At 49.5% G+C, this 19,944-nt stretch overlaps 1 protein-coding gene across 1 annotated transcript in view; it reads right to left on the bottom strand.

The window, feature by feature from the left end:
* PLEKHM1 (pleckstrin homology and RUN domain containing M1) overlaps positions 1 to 19,940 on the bottom strand; it is a gene marked incomplete at its 5' end in the record, with an annotated part of 33,483 nt that extends 13,543 nt beyond the window's left edge. Inside the window, 4 exons of the mRNA XM_077747790.1 lie at positions 856 to 1,776; positions 4,436 to 4,697; positions 11,004 to 11,415; positions 19,603 to 19,940. Coding sequence (XP_077603916.1) covers positions 856 to 1,776; positions 4,436 to 4,697; positions 11,004 to 11,415; positions 19,603 to 19,940 — 1,933 coding nt within the window. The remainder of the gene's footprint in view (positions 1 to 855; positions 1,777 to 4,435; positions 4,698 to 11,003; positions 11,416 to 19,602) is intronic.
* Between the last annotated feature and the right edge of the window lie 4 nt (positions 19,941 to 19,944).

Here is a 19,944-nt window from a genome sequence, read left to right on the forward strand (position 1 = left end):
GGTCTGGGTCGGGGAGAAGAGCTAAAAATGGAATGTGAGCCATGGAATACCTCACAGCCTGGAAAAGCAAGGCGGGTGGGGAGGCCCTGTGGGGACGCGGCCAGAGCAAGGGTCCAGGGCCGTCAAGGTCCTCGTCTGGCTCCACCACGGGACAGGTTATTGTGAGGAGTAAATTAAACACTCCAAATAATTAGCCGCTGGCCCCGTGACCCCACACAGAAGAATCCGATTTGAGGACAGTAATGACCCAGCAGAGGTACTGACTTAGAACACTATCCATAACACATTCTTCAGTAGAAGAAAGCCCAAGCCCCTGAACAATATATTTGGCTGTGCTGGCTCGTGCAGTGGCCACAAGCCATGAGTGCCCATTTCGACTTCAATACTTTTAAGTTAAACCGAAAAACTTGGTTCCTTAGTCGCCCTGGCCACATTTCAAGTACTCAGGGGCCACATCTGGCTTGTAGTTACTGTAGCAGACAGCACTGGTCTAGAAGATTTTCATCACCGGAGAATGTTCTATCGCACAGCATTCAGTAGGATAAACCCATTTTTTTTGTAAGTGAAAAAGACTGTGCGCTTGCAAAAGCATGCAGAAATATCTGGAAGGGCGCCATGCCCCTGCTCCGACAGAAGCCAACGCTGTGATGATATAATAAGGAAGGGGGTGGAGAGCACAGCTCTCTGGATGGAACTCCCGGAGCAGAGATGGCAGCACCCCGCAGAGCTGCCGCCCACGGGTCCCGACCCTCGGCAGGGCTGCTGGCCTCAGTGGGTGCTGGGGAGGGGTGGAGGCCATCTGCTATGACANAGTGAGGTGGGCAGGCTGGGGGCAACCGGACAGCAAGTGAGCACCTGCACAGAAGCAGCCCTGGGAGTCAAGGCCCTTCTCCGTGGGGATGGCCACAAGGTACCGCAGCAGGAAGCCGTTCTCCCGCGTGGCGAACTTCAGCACCTCCTGACAGGTTTCGTCCAGACTGCCGCCCAGCGTCACCGCCTCCTCGGCCGTCTCCAAGTAGGATGCCAGGACCTTGCGTACCAGGTCCCTCCACAGGGCGGCCTCCTCAGCGTTCCCTGCCTGCAGCTTCAGGACAGCCTTGGCAGTGATGATCTTGAAGAAGGATGGGCCCCCGAGGCTCGCGTCGGGCAGGATATCTCGGATGGTCTCCACCCCATGGCTGTCACTTAACATCTTCTCGTTGTTTCTCACTCGGAAGCATTTCAGAGACTCCAAGGACAGGGAAAAAATATAGGGCACCCAGGTCCTGTCCGTGTACAGGTACAGAAGGGATTCTTTGATGGCATCCGGCTCGGGGACCTGGGCAGAGGACCACGAGAACTGCGTGCCCTGAAGGGTCTCGGGCTCAGCGGGCAGGTCAGGGTGGGAGGGGAGGCCGCCCTGGGGGGCATCTGGGGAGTCCTCGGGTGGCTCCGGGTACTCGATGTTCACCCACTCCTCCTCCTGCTGGGGCCGGCACTTCCACAGGGCCTCCCGCACCCGGTCCAGCCAGTCCTCGGCCTCGTCCTGGGAGGAGGCCCGCAGGGCCAGCTTCCTGCCGGAGAAGACGAGCTCGAAGCGGCCGTCGCCGTGGGCCGGCCCCACGGCCTCGCAGCGCAGCAGTGAGCAGTTCTCCACGCAGGTGCGCTCCTCCGTGTTCAGGTAGAGGCGGAACTCCAGCGGGGAGAGCTCGCAGAAGAGCTCCTTCCAGATGCCCATGGCACCCCGCCGCTCCACGGTGCCCAGCTTCAAGAGGCCCCGGAATGGGTTGGACAGCCCTGGGGGACAGAGAGACGCACTTGAGATAGCGGGCCAGGCCTCCAGCTCCCGAGGCCCTGCGGCAGGCGCGGACAGGGGCGGGAATGCTTCATCCCATCCACACCCTCAGCTGTTGACCTTGTTCCTGAATTTTACTAAGAAAAAAATAAAAGACTAGAAAAAATTATGTCCACAGAGCCCTCACTATGCCACCCGTGCCCACACTCGGAGATCCCCCTTGTCCCCAGGGCTGAACTCCTGGCTCAGTCTGAGGCCAACTCCTCTGTCTGCACAGGGGGAGTGCTCCCCACCGCCCACTCAAGGACAAGGATGTCCCTATAGCAGCCCCCCCCTCCCTCTCTCGTGTCACCGCTTTCTCCCTTCCCTCCTGGCTCGTTCCCACTAGCACACAAACACGCTGTTATTTCTGCCATCTTTAAAAATAGCTTTCTTGATGGCACTCCCAGCTCTAATTACCACCCTGTGCCTCTGTCCCCTTTACAGAAAGCCCCGAGGAGGTGTCACAACTTGTGTCTCTAGTTCCCTTGCTCCCGTTCCATCTGGAATCTGCCCCAGTCAGGTTTCTGTCCCCTTCTTCCACTCAAAATGCGCTTGGGAAGCCCCGTGCCCTCCTTGTCACCAAATCCAAAGGCCAACCTTGGTCCCAATCTGGCCTGGCCCATCAGGTCCCAATCTGGCCTGAGCCCCCCTTCCCTTATGGGACACTTCCCTCACACAGCTGCTGAGGTGCCACTCTGGGTACTCCTCTGCCACCACAGGCTACTCTTCTGTCCCCTGGGCTCGCTCCTCCGCCTCTCCCCGAGAGAGGGAGCGCCCCAGAGCTCAGTCCTGGGTCCCCTTCTCCATCGACACCCACCTCCTACCTGATTGCACCTATGTTCAGGGCTTTATGCCAACAACTCCCCAGTGTTTCTCTCCAGTCTGAACCTCGCCCCTGAACTTCAGATTCAGATCTCCAACTGCGCCACGTATGGCTGATATCTAACAGGCATCTCATAACTGACATGCCCGAAAATGAATTCCTGCCCCTCCCACTGCAAACCAGCTTTTCTCCCAACAGACCTCATCTCATAAATGGCCAAGTGCATCCTTCAAGCTGCCTGGGCTAAAAACCCTTCCTTTCTGTCACACCCATACACACGCAGCCCATCAGCAAATCCTGCCAGCACAGCCGGAACCCTCTGCTCTGCCGCTACCACGCAGGCTTGACGGCTGTCACCCCTGGCCTGGCTTATGGCAAGAGCCTCCTGGCTGGGCGCTCTCCCTGAGGGCCTTCAGCATATGAGCCAGGATGACTCCCATTTAAAGGAAGTCAGATCACGTCCCTTTGCCGCAAACCCTGCAATGGCTGCCACCTCCCTCAGAAGGAAAGCTCACTCCCTTCTGTGGCCCAGGAGGCCCCCTCCGTCACTCTGCCCTCATCTCTAACCATCCCCTCCTGGTCCAGCTCCTTGGTTTCCTGGGTTCGTGCCCGTGGCAGTGTCTTTGGATTTGTTCCCCTGCCTGGGACACACAGGTCAGCCCGTGCCCTCCTCCCTCCCTCCCTTCACATCTCCAATGTCACCTCATCTGTGAGGGCTTCCTTGGCCACATATACGAAATGGTACGTGCCCCACCTTGGCACTCCCCAAGCCCACACTATACATTTCCTTGTTAATTCTCTGCTCTCCTGCCTCTCACGCTAGGATAGAAGTCTGTGAAGACGGGGACTCCACTTTTCTTCTTGCTGTGTCCCCAGCACCTAGAACAGCCCGACACAGCAGATAATAAGTACCCGCTGAATGAATGTGTGCCTGGACAGCACACATAGCTCCAAGCTCCCGGTTTCCTAGGGCTCTGCCAGCAGTCGGGGGTCCAAAGGACGCACCATTCTCTCTCCCAGCCTAGACGAGCCTCGGAGATTTCAAATAATTGTATAGGGTCTTCCTACCCTTCGGGGAACCTGACGGCCTAGGCATGAGGCACACCTTCTCTGGCATGGTTACATGGACTGAAAGAAGAACCTAAAAGAAGCCCAGCATGGAGACCAGGGCTCTACCCATGTTCCCCAAGCCAGGAGCCTGGCCAGAATCGTCTGCTGGGTCGCTGCAAACAGAAAATGAAGACAGAAGGAGACCGACCCCAGGGCAGACTTTTTGTTATGGGGGTTATGGAGAAGTAGGTTATGGCTGCTTAATGCTTTTCAGAATTTCACAGGGTATGGAACTTGAGCAGGCCTCAATGTGAGCAGCACACGGAGGACACTAAACAGCCGCAGCGTTGATGCACGCCTGCCAGGGCTGTTTAAACAAGCCATCGAAGATAGAGGCCTTGGCAAGGGGCACCAAAATGCCTTCCAGAAGCAAGGCTTGCTCTGAGCTCCAGGCAGAACCCAGAGTTTTGTATAATCCCACGGCTCTAGGGGAAAAGTTTTAATATTCCAATATACGACAGGTTTTGGGGCATGATGTTGTTGAGATTTTAGGAGAAAATATAGCCCTTTTCCTGAAATGCCCCCCTGAATTGCTCAGCGAGGGTGTTCCTGATTACATCTTGGGAAGCGGTTTTGCTGGTGAGAACACACCACCCGACTGGTAAGGGAAGAGAGGGCTCTGGCAGTGCTTTCTGAAAGGTACTGTCCCCACGCGGCATGGTGGCTGGAACCCTGCGGTCACCTACCCATCTGCCTGCGGTGCACCACCCTGAAGTTCAGGTGCTCCCGGGCCGCGGCGTCCCTGCTTGTCTGGCTCCCTGGGGAAGGCACACAGGCTTGGTCTAAGGCCCCTGTGGAGGAGCTTTTCCTTGGTCCTTGAGAAAAATGCCGGAGGAGCCCCGGCTTTGACTCTGGAGTCCCTCCAGAAGGAGCCTCGGAAGGGCTCTCTGCGGGCGGCTCCTGGGGGGGCCGGTAGAAGTCATCCTCCGAAATCCAGCTCTTGCTCTTCTAGTGGGAAGGGAGGGAAGACACAGGTGGTGCTTGAAGTTTTTTGAGTTTTTTAAAATTTTTTTACAAACATCTGGATTGAGACACAATTCACCTCTCATAAAATGAACCCATTTAGAGCATACAACTGAATCGTTTTCAGTATTGGCAGGGTTGTGCAAGCAGTACCACTAAGTTCAGAACATCTTCATTCCTCCAAAAAGAAACCCCGTGCTTGGGAGCGGTCAGTCCTGATTCCTCTTCAGCCGCCCCAGTTCTAGGCCACCACTGTTCTACTTTCTGTTGCCCGATATTTGTCCATTCTGTTCACATAAACAGAATCTTCATTTACTGTTTTTTAAATTCATTTATATGTGTATTTATTTTGAGAGAGAGAGAGTGAGCAGGGGAGGGGGACAGACAGGCAGAGAAAGAGAGAGAGTAGAGAATCCTAAGCAGAAGCAGGGTCTACACTCAGTGTGGAGCCTGACTCAGGGCTCGATCTCACCACCCCGGGATTAAGACCTGAGCTGACATCAAGAGTTGAGTGCTTACTGAGCCACCCACGTGCCCCAATATAAATGGAATCTTCTAAGCGTGGCTTTTGTGTCTGCCTTCTTTCCCTTAGCATCAGGCGTTCAAGGTCCAACCATGCTGTAGCAGGCATCAAGGTTTCATTCCTTCTTTATTACTAACTAGTATTCCAAGGTACAGATGTAGTATTCCAAGGTACAGAGTGGTTTGTCCACTCATCAGCTGATGGGTACCTGGATTGTTTCTGCTTTGGGGCAATTATGAATAATGCTGCTATGAACATTCATGTACACATTTCTGTGTGGACGTATGTATTCCCTTCCCTTGGGAACATGCCTATTGAGTGGAACCAATGGGCCATTTGGTAACTATGTCTAACTTTCTGAGGAATTTCCAAACTGTGTTCCCAAGTGGCTCCACCACTTTACATTCCCACCGCGTCTGGGGATTCCAATTTCTCCACATCCTCTCCAACATTTTTATCACCTGTCTGTTTGATTATAGCCATCCTCATGTGGGGAAGTACCATCTTGTGGTTTGGGTTTGCAATGTCCCCGGTGCATTGTCTAAGGACAATGATACCGAGCATCTTTTCATGTGCTCAGTGGACACCGGTAGATCTTCTTTGGAGAAATGTCTATTTGAATTCTGTGCCCATTAAAAGGTTTTTGTAATGTTTATTTATTTTTGAGAGAGAGAGAGAGAGAATGCGAGAGAGCTTCCCTTCTGCTGCTGAGACTGAAGCTGCTCACTGGTGGGAGAAGGGGGGTGGGTCTGGGGTCACAGGATTGTGGGAATGGATTTTAGCTTCTTTTCTCCCCATTTCAACTACTCCCTACCTTTCTGTGCCTAAGCGCAGATGAGCAGAGGCAAGAAGCTGGTTGGACTGCCGCAAGTGGCTGTCTACACAGAGGAAATGACTCACATAAGGGGTGGGCCCAGCCCAGCAATTTTGTTAGGTGTCACCAACCTCACCCTGAAGCTGCTATTTCCGACCCCTCAATGAGATTGCCCTCCCTGCTCCCGTAGACAAGGAAGGGGAGTATGGCCTAGAAGGGTTGGTTTAGACAGTTTAATCCGTTTGGATGCCTGATGGCTCCTCAAGCCGAGAGTAGAGAGCTCTGAGTCAGGGGTATGGCGGCCTCACGAAGCTTGGCTCCGGGGCTTGCCCTGAAAATCCTTAGAATTAGCAGGTGGTTCCTTCTGTCCGTGACAGGACAATGTGTCAATCAGGGTGGCTGCTTGGGAACCATCTGCAGCACCGGATTCTGAACAAAGCCTGCTCAGGCCATAGAGACCCAGGGAGCTCCCCGAGGGAAATGGGCAGGGGGAGCCTCACAGAGCTTGGCGCGCACACGTGGGGAGTCCTGTGGCCTCCCAGCCCCTGCTAATGGCTCCAATGGGAGAAACTACTATTCCTTAAGACTCAGCTCAGGGGTCATCCATCACCTCCTCCCAGAAGCTTTCCTGACTACTCTCCTACTGCCTAGCTGGGTTGGGGACCCCTCAGGGCTCCCACAGCATTCTTTGCTTACCCTACCTGGCACCTACCAAGCTGTATGCAATGGCCATTCTTTACAGATGAGAGAATAAACTTGGCTATCAAATGTCTTTGGCATAAAATAACAAGGGCGGGGCAGGGGAATGGAAGGAAGGAGACAAATGTGAATTGGGAGGTGATACATGTTGACTGGTGAGGGCTTCTCTCTCTGAGGAGGCGAGGGAGACTCCTGGGAAATGCTTAGACACGGTCCGGTGGCCACAAGTCAGCCACCAGGAAACGACAGTCCAGGAAAAATCTTTTTGTTCTCTCAGGCAACAGAGAAAAACAGTGGGAACACTGGGTCCTGCAGCTACTGTGCACAGGCCTGGACGGAGCCCTGTGGCTGTGCCCCAGCCGGGGCCCCCCGTCACGAAGCGGGGGGTGGAGTTGGGGGGGGGAGAGTACACCACTGTTGCCCTTCTCCCTCCTCGTTCCTACCACCTTCCTTCCTACCTTCTGGTCATCAAGGCCCCAAGTCTGGCCAGTTCCCTGCCACCTTAACAGTGGAGGAAACCACCACAGACCACGGGTCTAAGCCCGAGCAGCACCTGCCACGAGGGGCCCACAACAGAGGAATGCCACCTTCATCGGATGAAGTCTTAGAATCCAGACCACCCTCTGGAGTGAAACTGAGCCATCAGTTCACAGCCCCCCAGATTCCGCAAGTAAAAGTCCCCTTAGCTCCCCAACTCCCAGCCCCTTTCCTCCCCGGCACTTGTCACCAGTGTAATCATGACGTGGGGAATGACTTGCCTACTCCACTGTCTGTCCCCAAGGAGCAGGGCCCTTGTCTGTCCTGTTCCATCACTATACCAAGTATGGTGCTTGGCCCAGAACAAGGCCTCTGTGGTGAAGGAATTTAAAATAATGGGGTTTTATAAAAGAAAGACTGAATGGCTCTCATGGTTATACAACTTGACAGTAAACACCCTCTACTCGGCCTCACTGTCCACCCCAAGCCGCCAAAGTGTCAAATAAATGGCAGTGACTAAGTGACAGAAGCACAGAAAGATGAGAAACACAGAGGTGACACACAGGGTGGAGCACTACCTTGTCCAGAGGCCTGGCGTCCACCAGGCAAGTGCAGGCGGGTGGGCCGCGCAGGAGCGCCAGGGGCTGCAGGAGGGATGACTGCGTCCTGTGGCCTCTCAGCAGCCTGAGTCCCCTGGGGCCAAAGGGGGGCGGGGGGGCAGAGCCTGCCCTGGCCAGACCCACCTGCACACCCCGTGCACTTGACAGTGTACTTCTCAGTGTAGACTCCCAAGCTGGCATCCTGAGAGTCTCTGAGACTTCGGGAACTTTTAATTACGAGCTCACTGACCCAGATACAGTGCTCAAAGCTGACATTACAGAAGGGAACAGAAATGCTCTTCCATGTCATGGAGCTGGTATTCCAGTCCAGAGACAGAAAATAAGCGAAGTAAAGCAGGCAAATGGGATGTGGGCCTTGAACTCATGAACCATGAGATCATGACCCGAGTCGAAGTCAGACGCTTAAGTGACTGAGCCACCCAGGCCCTTCTCTCCCTCTTTTTCTGCATATGCACGAGCGTACACGCTCTCTCTCAAAGTAAATAAACATTTAAAAAAAAAAAAAAAGGCAAACCATAGACTTAAAACCACAGTGAGATTCCACTACATATCTATTAAAGTGGCTAAAATTAAAAAGACTGGTGACCCCACTGGCTAGGATAAAGACAGCAGTGAACATGCTCACATATTGCTAATGTGAGTACAAGTCAGTGCAAGCACTGTTAGAAAACCGCTCGGCAGTATCTCCTAAAGGTAAACATACGCCTTCCCAATGGCCTGGCAATTCCACTCCTAGATATAAACCCCCAGAAATGAGTGCAGAGGTTCACCTAAATGCAAATATAAGAATGTTTACATCAGCTTTCATCAGAATAGCCCAAACCTGGAAACAATCCAAATGTCTGTTAGGAGAATGGATAGATGCGCCGTGATAGATTCTTACAATGGAATACTCCAGAACAATGGAAAAGAACAAATGAGAGCCTCGTGCCATATGTACGGGTGGACCACACAGACATAATACTCAGTGAAAGAAGCAAAAGAGTATATATTGTACAGTTCCATTCATATGAATGAAGTTCAACAGGAGGAAAAATTAATCTATGGTGCTGGAAGTCAGAATACAGGCTCCCTTTGGAGGGGACAATGGAAGGAGGCATGAGAGAGCCTTCTGGCGGGCTGGAAATGTTCTCTATTTCCATCTGGATGGTGGTCATGGAGTGTAGATCATATATAAAATTACTCACTGACAGGTATAATGAGGATCACTTTACATCATTCCTTGAAAACTTTCTAAAGGGGGAAATAATAGTCTGTTTTTTTGGTAAATTTTAAAAAATTTTCATTTTTGAGAAAGAGAGAGAGAGAGAGAGGGAGAGCGCACACAGGGGAGGGGCAGAGAGAAAGGGAGACACAGACTCTGAAGCAGGCTCCAGGCTCTGAGCTGTCAGCACAGAGCCCAATGCAGAGCTCAAACTCACGAACCACAAGTTTATGACCTGAGCTGAAGCTGGACACTTAACCGACTGAACCACCCAGGCGCCCAGAAATAACAGTCTTTTTAACAAATGGTGCCGGTACCACTGTACATCAATATGCAAAAGAATCAAGCTGGGCCTCATCCTTATAGCATATACAAAAATCAAAATGGATCACAGATCTAAATATAAGAGCTAAAACTATAAATTTTTTAGAAGAACACATAAATCTTTGTGACCTTGGGCTAGGAAATGGGTATAAACAGGACACAAAAAGCACAAATGACAAAAGAAAAAAATAGGCAAATTGGACTGTATCAAAATTGAAAACATTTATGCTGTAAATGTTACTACCAAGAAAGTGAAACGACAACTCACAGGATGGGAGGAAATAGGAAATAGTTGCTAATTATATATCTAATAAAGGTATATAATCCAGAATATATAAAGAACTATTATAACTTAATAATAAAAAGACAAAGAGTCCAATTTAAAAATGGGCCAAGGGACACCTGGATGGCTCAGTGGGTTAAGCGTCTGACTCTTGGTTTTGGCTCAGGTCACGATCTCACAGTTTGTGAGTTGGAGCCCTGTACCAGGCTCTGTGGTGGCACCAAGAGGCCTGCTTGGGACTCTCTCCTTTCTCTGCCACTCCCCAGCTCGCATTCTCTCTCTCTCTCTCTGCCATTCCCCAACTCATGCTCGCACACTCTCTCAAAATAAATAAATGAAAAATAAATAAAAAAAATAAAATAAAAATGGGCCAAGCTTCTGAATAGACATTTCTTCAAAGCAGATCTGCAAATGGCCAAAAGTCACACAAAAAAGATGATGCTTGACATCATTAAAGAAATGCAAATCAAAACCATAATGACATACTGCTAGTGCCCTAGGCTAGCTATAATAACAATTTTTAAAAAGCAATAAGAACAGCTGGTGAGGATGTAGAATACACTGCTGGTGGGAACATAAAGTGGAGTAGCTGCTTGGGAAAACAGGCAGACTGGCCTATTCTAGAACCGCACTGCCCAACAGAATTAGAATTCTAGTCGCAGGTATCATTTTAAATGTCCTGCTAGCCACATTTTTTAAATGGAGAAAGAAACACGTGCAAGTAATTTTCATAATATATTTAACCCAATATCAAGGATATTTTCACTGTAACATGTAATCAATAAAAAAAAAATCATGGAGACATTTCACATTCCTTTTCTTTTTCTTTTTTTTTTTTTCCAGATGAAACCTTCAAGATCTGGTATTTAACTTACATAGCTTATCTCAATTTGGACTAACCACATTTCAAACGCTCATTCAGCAGCCACGTGTGGCTAGTGGTTACCATACTGGATGGTGCTGTTCTAAATCTGGTTCATGGTGCAAGATGAGCATTCTGAAAGTCTGGTATTTTATAAAAATCTGAATTTAATAATAACAAGAGCTGAGGAGGAAACCAAGGTTCAGTGAGGCGAAGTGCCTTGCCTGAGGCCTTAGGCTGGTAAGTGGCGGTGGTGAGGCGCAGGGTCTACAGTCAGATGAGAATGACCTTGTCTACGGGGTCGATGTGACGCAAAAGAGACCCCTGGGAAAGGACTGGCCCTGGGCCTGGCTTCTCTCCACCATAGACATGAAGGGCTAATGGAGACAAGGCGGAGGCTGCTTGGGGTGGCTGCTGGGGACACCCCTGCACCAGCTCTGAGACGCTTCCCCAAGACCTCCCCCCGAAAAGCTTACGTCACTCACCGGGCTGGTGGGCGAGGACACCCTGGGGCTCCGTGTGGCTCCATCATCCTCCGGGGGCTCCTGCTGGCCACTGCCCAGCCTGACTGCTCTGGTGGCTGTCTCTCTCATGGGACTGGAAAGCCGCGGGCCTAAAACACTCACCGAGGGGACAGCTTCGGCAGTGTCCACCTGCGGCAAGCCCAGGGCGCCAGGTGCCAGGGGAGGCGGCTGCGGCTTGCGGCCCCCATCTTGAGTCTCAGACGATGCTTGGCCCGGGAGGGGCCCTGCAGGCACACCAGAAGGGCCGCTGGCCTCCAGGCCGGGGAGGGACAGTGAGGCCCGCCCCGTGGGAATCTCCAGTTCTCCACTTAGCGCACTCAGTCCGTTGGTTGGCACAGCGTTTACCTGGGCTTTGCTGAATTCCGACAATACCCTGGAAGTTTTTAAACAAAGAAACCTGTGTGACAAGTTGTCAGCTGGAATGCCCAAGGCTCTCGGGGTGGCGGTAAGATTGCAAAAGGGCTGTTTTGGGGTTTCAGAAGCAAAACGTCCTCGTCAGCCACTGCACTCCTCTGCTTGCACAGGGCCTTCCCCAGACACTCCTCACAGAGGGTGTCTCCCGCCGGGACTGAGGCAGAGTGGGCGGCTGAGGGAGTCGTGGGGCCTGGGATCGCCCCTTGCTTCTGCTTTCTGACCAGGCTACCGTGGGCCTGGAGAGGTCACTCGGCCCAGCGAGCAGCTGGGTGAGCCACCATTTCCTCAAGCTGCTGTGGGAGAGCCTCGGGGAACGGTGTCTCAGAGTGGGTGCCCCCCAACAGCACAAGAAGCTGAGGCACCAAGAACCCACTTCTGGGACACGGACTTCGGTGACGTGGGGGCCCACTCTGTTCCTGGAACAGTCTCCAGGCAGCAGGGATGGGATGAGGTGCGAGTGCTGGTCCACCGCAGAGATGGACGGCATATGGGGTCAGAGATGCCTCTCGTCCCCAGCAGCTGCTGCCAGAGAGCAGCGTACACAGGGTGTAGGAGTGTGTCCGCAAGTATACGTGGGGTGTGTCCCTGCTCACTCCTCCATGGGACTGGCTCTTCCTGACCCTCAGGGGTGCTTCAAGGACTACGGGGAGCCAGGGTTACTGTCTTTGTGTATAGACACACACACACACACACACACACACACACATACTTCTGGGCCTTCTAAAATGTGCACTGGCTGGTGGCTGCCCCTTCTCCTGAGGCTTCTGAGAATCCACATTCTGTTTCTAAAGTAAACCTATTTGCTGTCTCCTCCTCTGCTTAGGAATCAACATTGTATGTCATGGGCAAATGCAGATTCATACAACAACAAAGCAATTTGGGGCCCAAGAGATTGCACGTATCTGCCCTAATGGCTTAGTCTGGGTCAGAAGACATGCCAAACTCCCCTTGATGTGGGCTTATGGAAATGAAGATCTAGAACTCAAGTTTCTACCTTAATGGATTCTCGCTGAGCTGTGCTCATATCTACAACATCCTAACCCCAAACAACATTTCAAGACATGCTAGTCAAGCACTGGTGACCAACCCATACATTCATGGGCAACTGGTTTCCAACCCAAGACATTTCAGTGGGGAAAGAATCCTGTTTTCAACAAATGGAGCTGGGATACATGAATAGTCCCATGCAAAAGAATACAGTTGGATCCCTACCTCAACACCATATAAAAAAATGAACTCAAAATGGATCAAAGACCTAAAAGTAAGAGCTAAAACTATAAAACTCTTAGAAGATAACAGGTATAAGTCTTTGGATCAGGCAAAGGTTTCTTATATCACATCCAACAAATAAGCAAACGATAAAAAATAGGTAAGTTGGATTTTATCAACACTAAATGCTTCTGTGCTTCAAAAGGATACTATCAAGAAAGTAAAAAGATAACCCATAGAGCAGGAAGAAAATCTGCACATCTTATATCCAAGTATCATCACATCTCTGATAAGGGTCTAGTATCCAGAATATACAGAGCTCTTACAATTCAATAATATAAGAACAAATAATCTGATTGAAAAATGAGCAAAGGATTTGCAAGGACATTTCTCTAAAGGTATACAGATGGAAAGTACATAAAAAGATGCTCAATATCATTAGACAGTAGTGAAATACAAATCAAAGCCATAAAAAGATACTACTTTATGCCTATCAAAATGCCTATAATAAAAAGACACAGGGGCGCTTGGGTGGCTCAGTCGGTTAAACATCTGATTTTGGATCAGGTCATGATCTCATAGTTTGTGGGTTCGAGCCTCACGTCAGGCTCTGTGCTGATGGCTCAGAGCCTGGAGCCTGTTTCGGATTCTGTGTCAACCACTCTCTCTGCCTCTCCCTCACTCATGCTCTTTGTCTCTAAAATGAATAAACATTTAAAAATTTTAAAAAAATAAAAAAAGAGAATAACAAGTGTTGGCAAAGATGCAGAGAAAATGGAACTCTTACACACTGCTGGTGGAAATATAAAATGGTGCGGCCTCTGTGGAGAGCAGTTTGGTAGTTAAAGTTAAACACAGAGTTACCATATGACTCAGCAATTCAACTTCTGGGTATATACCCAAGAGAATTAAAAGACAACATCTGCATAAAACCTGTGTGTGAATGTTCACGGCAATATTATTTATAATAGCCAAAAAGTAGGAATAGAACAAATGACCACTAACTGATGAAAAGATAAGCACATTGTGGTGTTTCCACACAATGGAATATTATTCAGCCATGACCCATGCTACATGGGGAACTTTGAAAACCTACTAGGTGAAAGAAGGAAGTCTCAAAAAGCCACATATTGTATGATTCCATTTATAGTAAATGTCCAGAATGGGTCAATCCATAGCTAATGGGAAATGGGTAAAAGGTGATGAAAGTGTTCTTGAACGATGTCATAGTGATATTGCACAACCTTGTGAATATACTAAAGGCTATTGAACTGGGCACCCTAAGATGGCGACTTTTATGGTATATGAATCCTATCTCAACAAACGAGTAGGTGGAAGGTGTCCCTGTGTTGTCACTGTGTTGGGGGAACAGTTATAGGGGGCAGGCTGGTAGGTGGTGGTTCTTGCTCTCAGCCTCACTCTGAACACAGACCAATGAGAATCCAAGAGCGCAGCTTGCAGCGAGCAGGCACTGAGGCACTAGTGTTCTGGAAACAGAGGGGTAGTTTCCACAGCTAGAGAAGGAAGGACATTTAAAACCCAACTGCAGGGGTGTCTGGGTGGCTCAATCAGTTAAGTATCCGACTTCGGCTCAGATCATGATCTCGCAGTTTGTGAGTTCGAGCCGTGCGTTGGGCTCCATGCTGACAGCTCAGAGCCTGGAGCCTGCTTCAGAGTCTGTGCCTCCCTCTCTGCCCCTCCCTGCATGTGCTCTGTCTCTGTCTCTCTCTCAAAAATAAGCAAACATTAAAAAAAATAAAAAACCAAAACCCAACTGCATGTGTTCAAACCACTGTGACAGAATGGGGCCACTTTCTGAAATGAACTAGGGAGGCAGATTTTTGATAGGTGTCTCCTGTGAGGTCCCAGCTCCTCGTGGAGTCCCAAGAGGTGGTGTAGTGACTGATTAAGAGCGGGGCTCCAGAGTCTCGGCTTTGCTTGGCACCCTGCTGTGGCCCCACAGTCGGTTCCTGAAGTTCATGGACTTCATTCCTTTGCCTGTAAAACCGGCATGGTGACAGCAGCCACCTTTTATGACTGTGTTGAAGGCTGAATGAGATAATACAGGCAAAATGCTTACAGAGCGTCTAGCACAAAATAAGTACTCAACAGACATTAACCTCAGTCTGTTACTGCGGTGGTTCTTATCTCCGTTGGGAAGACCGCTTAGCCTCTACACTCGTGAATATAAAAAAGGAAAGAGAATTATGGAAATATTCACTAGCATTACCAAAATGGTTATCAAGTATAAATGAATCCTCATCTGTAAGATGTTTTTAAAAATTTTTAAATGTTTATTTACATTTGAGAGAGGGAGACAGATCGATTGTGGGGGAGGGGAAGAAAGAGAGGGAGACAGAGAATCAGAAGCAGGCTCCAGGCTCTGAGCTGTCAGCACAGAGCCCGACATGGGGCCCGAACCCACGAACTGAGGGATCATGACCTGAGCCGAAGTCAGATGCTCAACCAACAGGGCCACCCAGGCGCCCCTGTAAGACACATTTTAATGACGGCGTGGACTGGGTGTTGGAATAAAGAAACACCTCCCAACAGCAAGAAGCGTGTGTGATAAATTAGAAGTTTCCAACCAAATCAACACCACGGTCAAGATAAGGTCAAGTTCACAGAGTCTCACCAGAACCAGAGGTGGTGGGCAGGACCCAGAAAGAATAAGAGATACGCGCATCAAGTGTAAGAAAGTGCTAGAGATGTGATTTTTAAAAAAAATTTTTTTTAACGTTTTATTTATTTCTAGGAGAGAGAGAGAGAGAGACAGCGTGAGCAGGGGAGGGTCAGTGAGAGAGGGAGACACAGAATCCGAAACAGGCTCCAGGCTCTGAGCTGGCAGTCAGCACAGAGCCCGACACGGGGCTCGAACCCACGAACCGTGAGATTATGACCTAAGTGAAAGTCGGATGCTTAACCGACTGAGCCACCCAGGCGCCCCTAGAGATGTGATTTTGAAGGAAAGAGAATTTTCAAAACTGTTGGAGGAAATGCAACACAAGGGCTGAAACCACGAAACTGTTCCAGTCCTTCCAATTCTGTCCGGCTCAGGGCCAGTGTTTTTCAAAAATGGTCTATTCAAAAACAGTAAAGATTCTTCTAGAAGACAGTCTGAAAAAATATACATATTATTATGCGCACGTGTATTATGTGTACGCAGAGGCGTAGGTGTGAAATAAAAGCACGGGCTGGAGAATCTGCATGACCGCCTCAAAAAGTCCCCCCCGCCAAGCGACTGAGCCCGTGCTTTGCCTGAGCACATGGGCTAGCGTGTTATTGTCCATGGCACCACCTGGCAGGCAGGGGTGCTCATGAGGGTACAGAAGGGGGCTGCGTATGTGAGGAACCATTCCCCCCAAGAGAAGGCCTCATGACAACAACATCTGACCAATGTCACTAACCATGGATTTGCAGCTGAATACACATAGACAGTAGCACGAGAACTGACGTCACAAGGACCCAGTAGTAAAATTTTAACGACACCAGCTATCTCAGCACTCCTCCTGTGACTGGCACTGCTCTAAGTGCTTTGCATCCCTTAACTCATTTAATCTCCCTAGCATTCTAATCCCCATTTTGCAGATGAGGACATCAAGGTCAGAAAAGTTGAGTAACTTGCCCGAGGTCGTGGAGCTGGTTAACGGAAGACTCCAGCAGTATGGCTCCTGAGCCCACACTCCTGACCACCAGATCCTAGTGGTGCTTCTCAGTGATCACTGTGATTCAGACCCAACCAACACAAAAGAAGCTATTCAGGGCGCCAAACCTCTATTCACAAGGCAAACTGCAATTTAGTTTCTGGAAAACATTAATACATTTCATTGGAATGTTATATGTTTTGTACTTCATGTTTAACTTGTAGATGATTTTTAAAAACTGTTTTTTACATTTATTTTGAGAGAGAGGGAGAATGTGTGCAGGTGCATGTGGGGGGGAGGGGCAGAGAGAGGGAGAGAGAGAGAATCCCAAGCAGCCTCTGTGCGTCAGCATGGAGCCCAACACAGGGCTTGAACCCACAAACTGTGAGATCATGACCTGAGCCGAAATCAAGAGTTGGACGCTTAACTGACTGAGCCACCCAGTAGCCCCTGTTACTTATTTGTAACTTAAAATTAGACATAAATACCTTATAATTCTTACAACTGTAAAATCAAAACATCTATAAATTAGGGGTACATGGGTGGCTGAGTCAGTTAAGTGTTTGACTCTTGATTTCGGCTCAAGTCATGATCTCATGGTTCATGGGATCGAGCCCCACGTCAGCCTCCGCACTGTCAGTCCCTACTTTGGATTCTTTCTCTCCCCCATCTCTTCCCCTCCTCCCTGCTCTCTCTCTCTCACAAAATAAACTTAAAAACACACACAAAAAACCCAAATACTTAAGTAATATAATAAAAATAAGCGAACTCTTAAGGGTTGATGGAATCTTCGCCCTCAGATATACCCTCTAAGAGCTGGTGTGTGTGGATGTGCAAAGATACAAGGCCAGCGCGCAGCGTGACGGTGCTGGCGGTGCGTCCGTGCACCTGCACACACTGTGTCTGCTGGTTCTGCGCACCACTGCCCCGTGCTGCTCTGTACATCCTGACCCTCTTCCCTCGACTTCTCCCACAATGTCCAGGATGACGCTTCCCACACAGGGTGAACGGTCACTGATTCAACGACCTTAAGCTGGAATTTTCCAGTCACAAGACTCATGAAAGATAAAAAGCAAAGCACATGATAGAGGGCTGGCGGGCTGGCCTGTGGGAGGAGGAGAGACAGGGAAGGGCTCAGACAGGTGAATGAACCGAAGTCATGCCATCGGCCTAGCCGATAGAGTGGGGATTGCTCCCTTCCGGGATGTTCCACCTAAATTCTTCTGTTTGAGGTTTGAAAGTTCTGTCTAATGGATTCTGCTGCTCAGAAGCTGCATCAGCCATCGCCCAGATACTGTTCGGTGCGCAACTCACTCCCAGCCCGATGTGGCAGCCTCCGCTCTACGGACGAAGAAACAACCTTACAGACCCAGCAACTGGTCCGCCGTTTCTGGACTTGTGAGGGGGAGGACAGGGCTTGAAGCTACATCCTGCGCAAGCCAGCCCGTACTGGCACCCAATCTGGTGTTATTCCCACCCCAGCTGGGAAACCTGTTAAGACTTGAATGAACCAAGAGGGCAGGAGCACAGAGGGGTAGAAAAGAAGGTTCTAGATGCCTGTTGAGGGAACATGGGTCTGGTTGAAGGAAGCGCTTAATAAAAGTTTACCATTTTTGGGGCACCTGGGTGGCTCAGTCAGTTAAGCGTCTAATTCTTGATTTCAGCTCAGGTCATGATCTCATGGTTCCAGGGATCAAGCTTTGCGTCAGGCTCTGCACTGACAGCGAGGAGCCTGCTTGGGATTCTCTCTCTCCCTCTCTCTCTCTGCCCCTTCCCCACTCATGCACACACACACGTGCTCTCTCTCAAAATAAAAAAAGTTTACCATGTTCTACCTATTAGATAGGCAAATATCCAAAAGTTTGATAAAACCTTCTGCTGACAAGGCTGAGGGGGACAGGCACGTTCCCGACAGAGTGTAAACAGGCAACATCTATGAAAATTACAGATTAATTTATCCTGTGGCTCAGCAATTCTGTTTCTGGGAATTCACTGAACACAGATACTTGCACAGAATTAAAAGACCACATACACAAGGTTATTTATAGAAACAGTGAACTCCAATGTCCATTAAATACAGGGCTGGTCAAATAGACTAAAGTACATTCCATATATAATGGAAACACATGCCATAAGAAAAAAAAAGAGAAGAAATTCTGATATGAAACTCCAAAACAAAATCTCTGATATGATCTCTTCCAAAACAAGATGTTACACAGTATATTTATAATAGCTTTTGTGGGGAGGGGGCAGGGATACGAAATAGAAAAGACATTTAAAAACTCTGTCTATTCATATTTGTTAGATGAATTTAGAAACATCAAAAATGATATATAAAGGGGGTACCTGGGTGGCTCAGTCTGACTTCGGCTTAGCTCATGAGCTCATGGTTTGTGAGTTCCAGCCCTGCATTGGGCTCTCTGCTGTCAGCACAGAGCCTGCCTCAGATCATCTGTTCCCCTTTCTCACTGTCCCTCCCCTGCTCATTCTGTCTGTCTCTCTCAAAAATAAAAAATAAACTAAAAAAAAAAGATGTAAGGAATTAATAATTATGATTTTAAGGGTGGGAAAGACTTTTCACTATAGATTTTTTTCCCCATAAATCTATTAAAAATTAATATTTAAAAAGGGCCTGAATGGAGAAGTCTCTGCTGTGGTGAGGATGGTATAAAATAGAGAGATGGTGAATCACTATGTTGTACACGAGACTAATATAACATTGTGTGTCAACTAAAATCAAATAGAAAAAAATTTTTAAAACGAGATAGCTCGGCCAAGGGTCCCTTCTATAGTCAAGTTCATTGCTCCCTGTAGTCTTCCTCCACACACCTGCTTGGCCCCTTTTGTCCACCGCCTCCTCCAGGCTTGGCTCTGGCTCTGCGTCCTTCAGAGGCCTTCTGGGAGGTCATGAAGGAGAGCCCTTATGCACCATGCTTCACTGCATCTTTTGGAAGTTGTAAATCTAACTCTGAGCTACTAGTTTCCTCCTCTCTCGAGGCCCTATTTTATACCAAGCCTCAGAGAAATGAAGTAACTTGTTGAATATCAGCCAGGGGCAGAGCTGGAGCCTGATCCAGCTCTGAGCCCTCCCTAAATCCATTCTCCTCACTGCCCCATGTTGCCTCCAGTTACAGAGCCCAGCAACTTGAGGCCCCGAGGAAGAAAGACAGTCCCCTTTTCCTTTATGCCCTCATAGGGGTCAATGCTCAGTCACGGGCAATCACATGCTATAGGGAAAGAGGAAGAGAAGAAGGAAGGAAGGGGGAGGAGAAGGAATGGGGGAGGGCACTTACTCTTGCAGTGATGGGTCTGAATCATCGGCATTGGCCGCCCCCAGGTCGGAGTTGTAGGACATGGGCTCCTCGGAACGGTCTGGACTCTTGGAGCCATTCTCTTGGAGGAGGCAGCTATCAGAGTTTAGGCTGCAAGACAGCTGGGAGGAACTGGCCGTGTCCAGGCTGAGGGAGGAGGCCGTGAGCTTCCGGTTCCGTCGGATCTTATGGCCTGAGTGCTGGACTTCGATGTCCTCGGAGCCTGAGGAATGGGAAATTGAGTCCAGAGACTCTTTCCGCTGTAGTTCTGCCCCAGGCGAGGTGAGGGGGTCGAGCTCAGAGAGTGGGCAGAGCCCAGAGAGA

The sequence above is a fragment of the Crocuta crocuta genome, unplaced genomic scaffold (assembly GCF_008692635.1).
Source record: "Crocuta crocuta isolate KB4526 unplaced genomic scaffold, BGI_CrCroc_1.0 scaffold289, whole genome shotgun sequence".
Classification (NCBI taxonomy): Eukaryota; Metazoa; Chordata; class Mammalia; order Carnivora; family Hyaenidae; genus Crocuta; species Crocuta crocuta.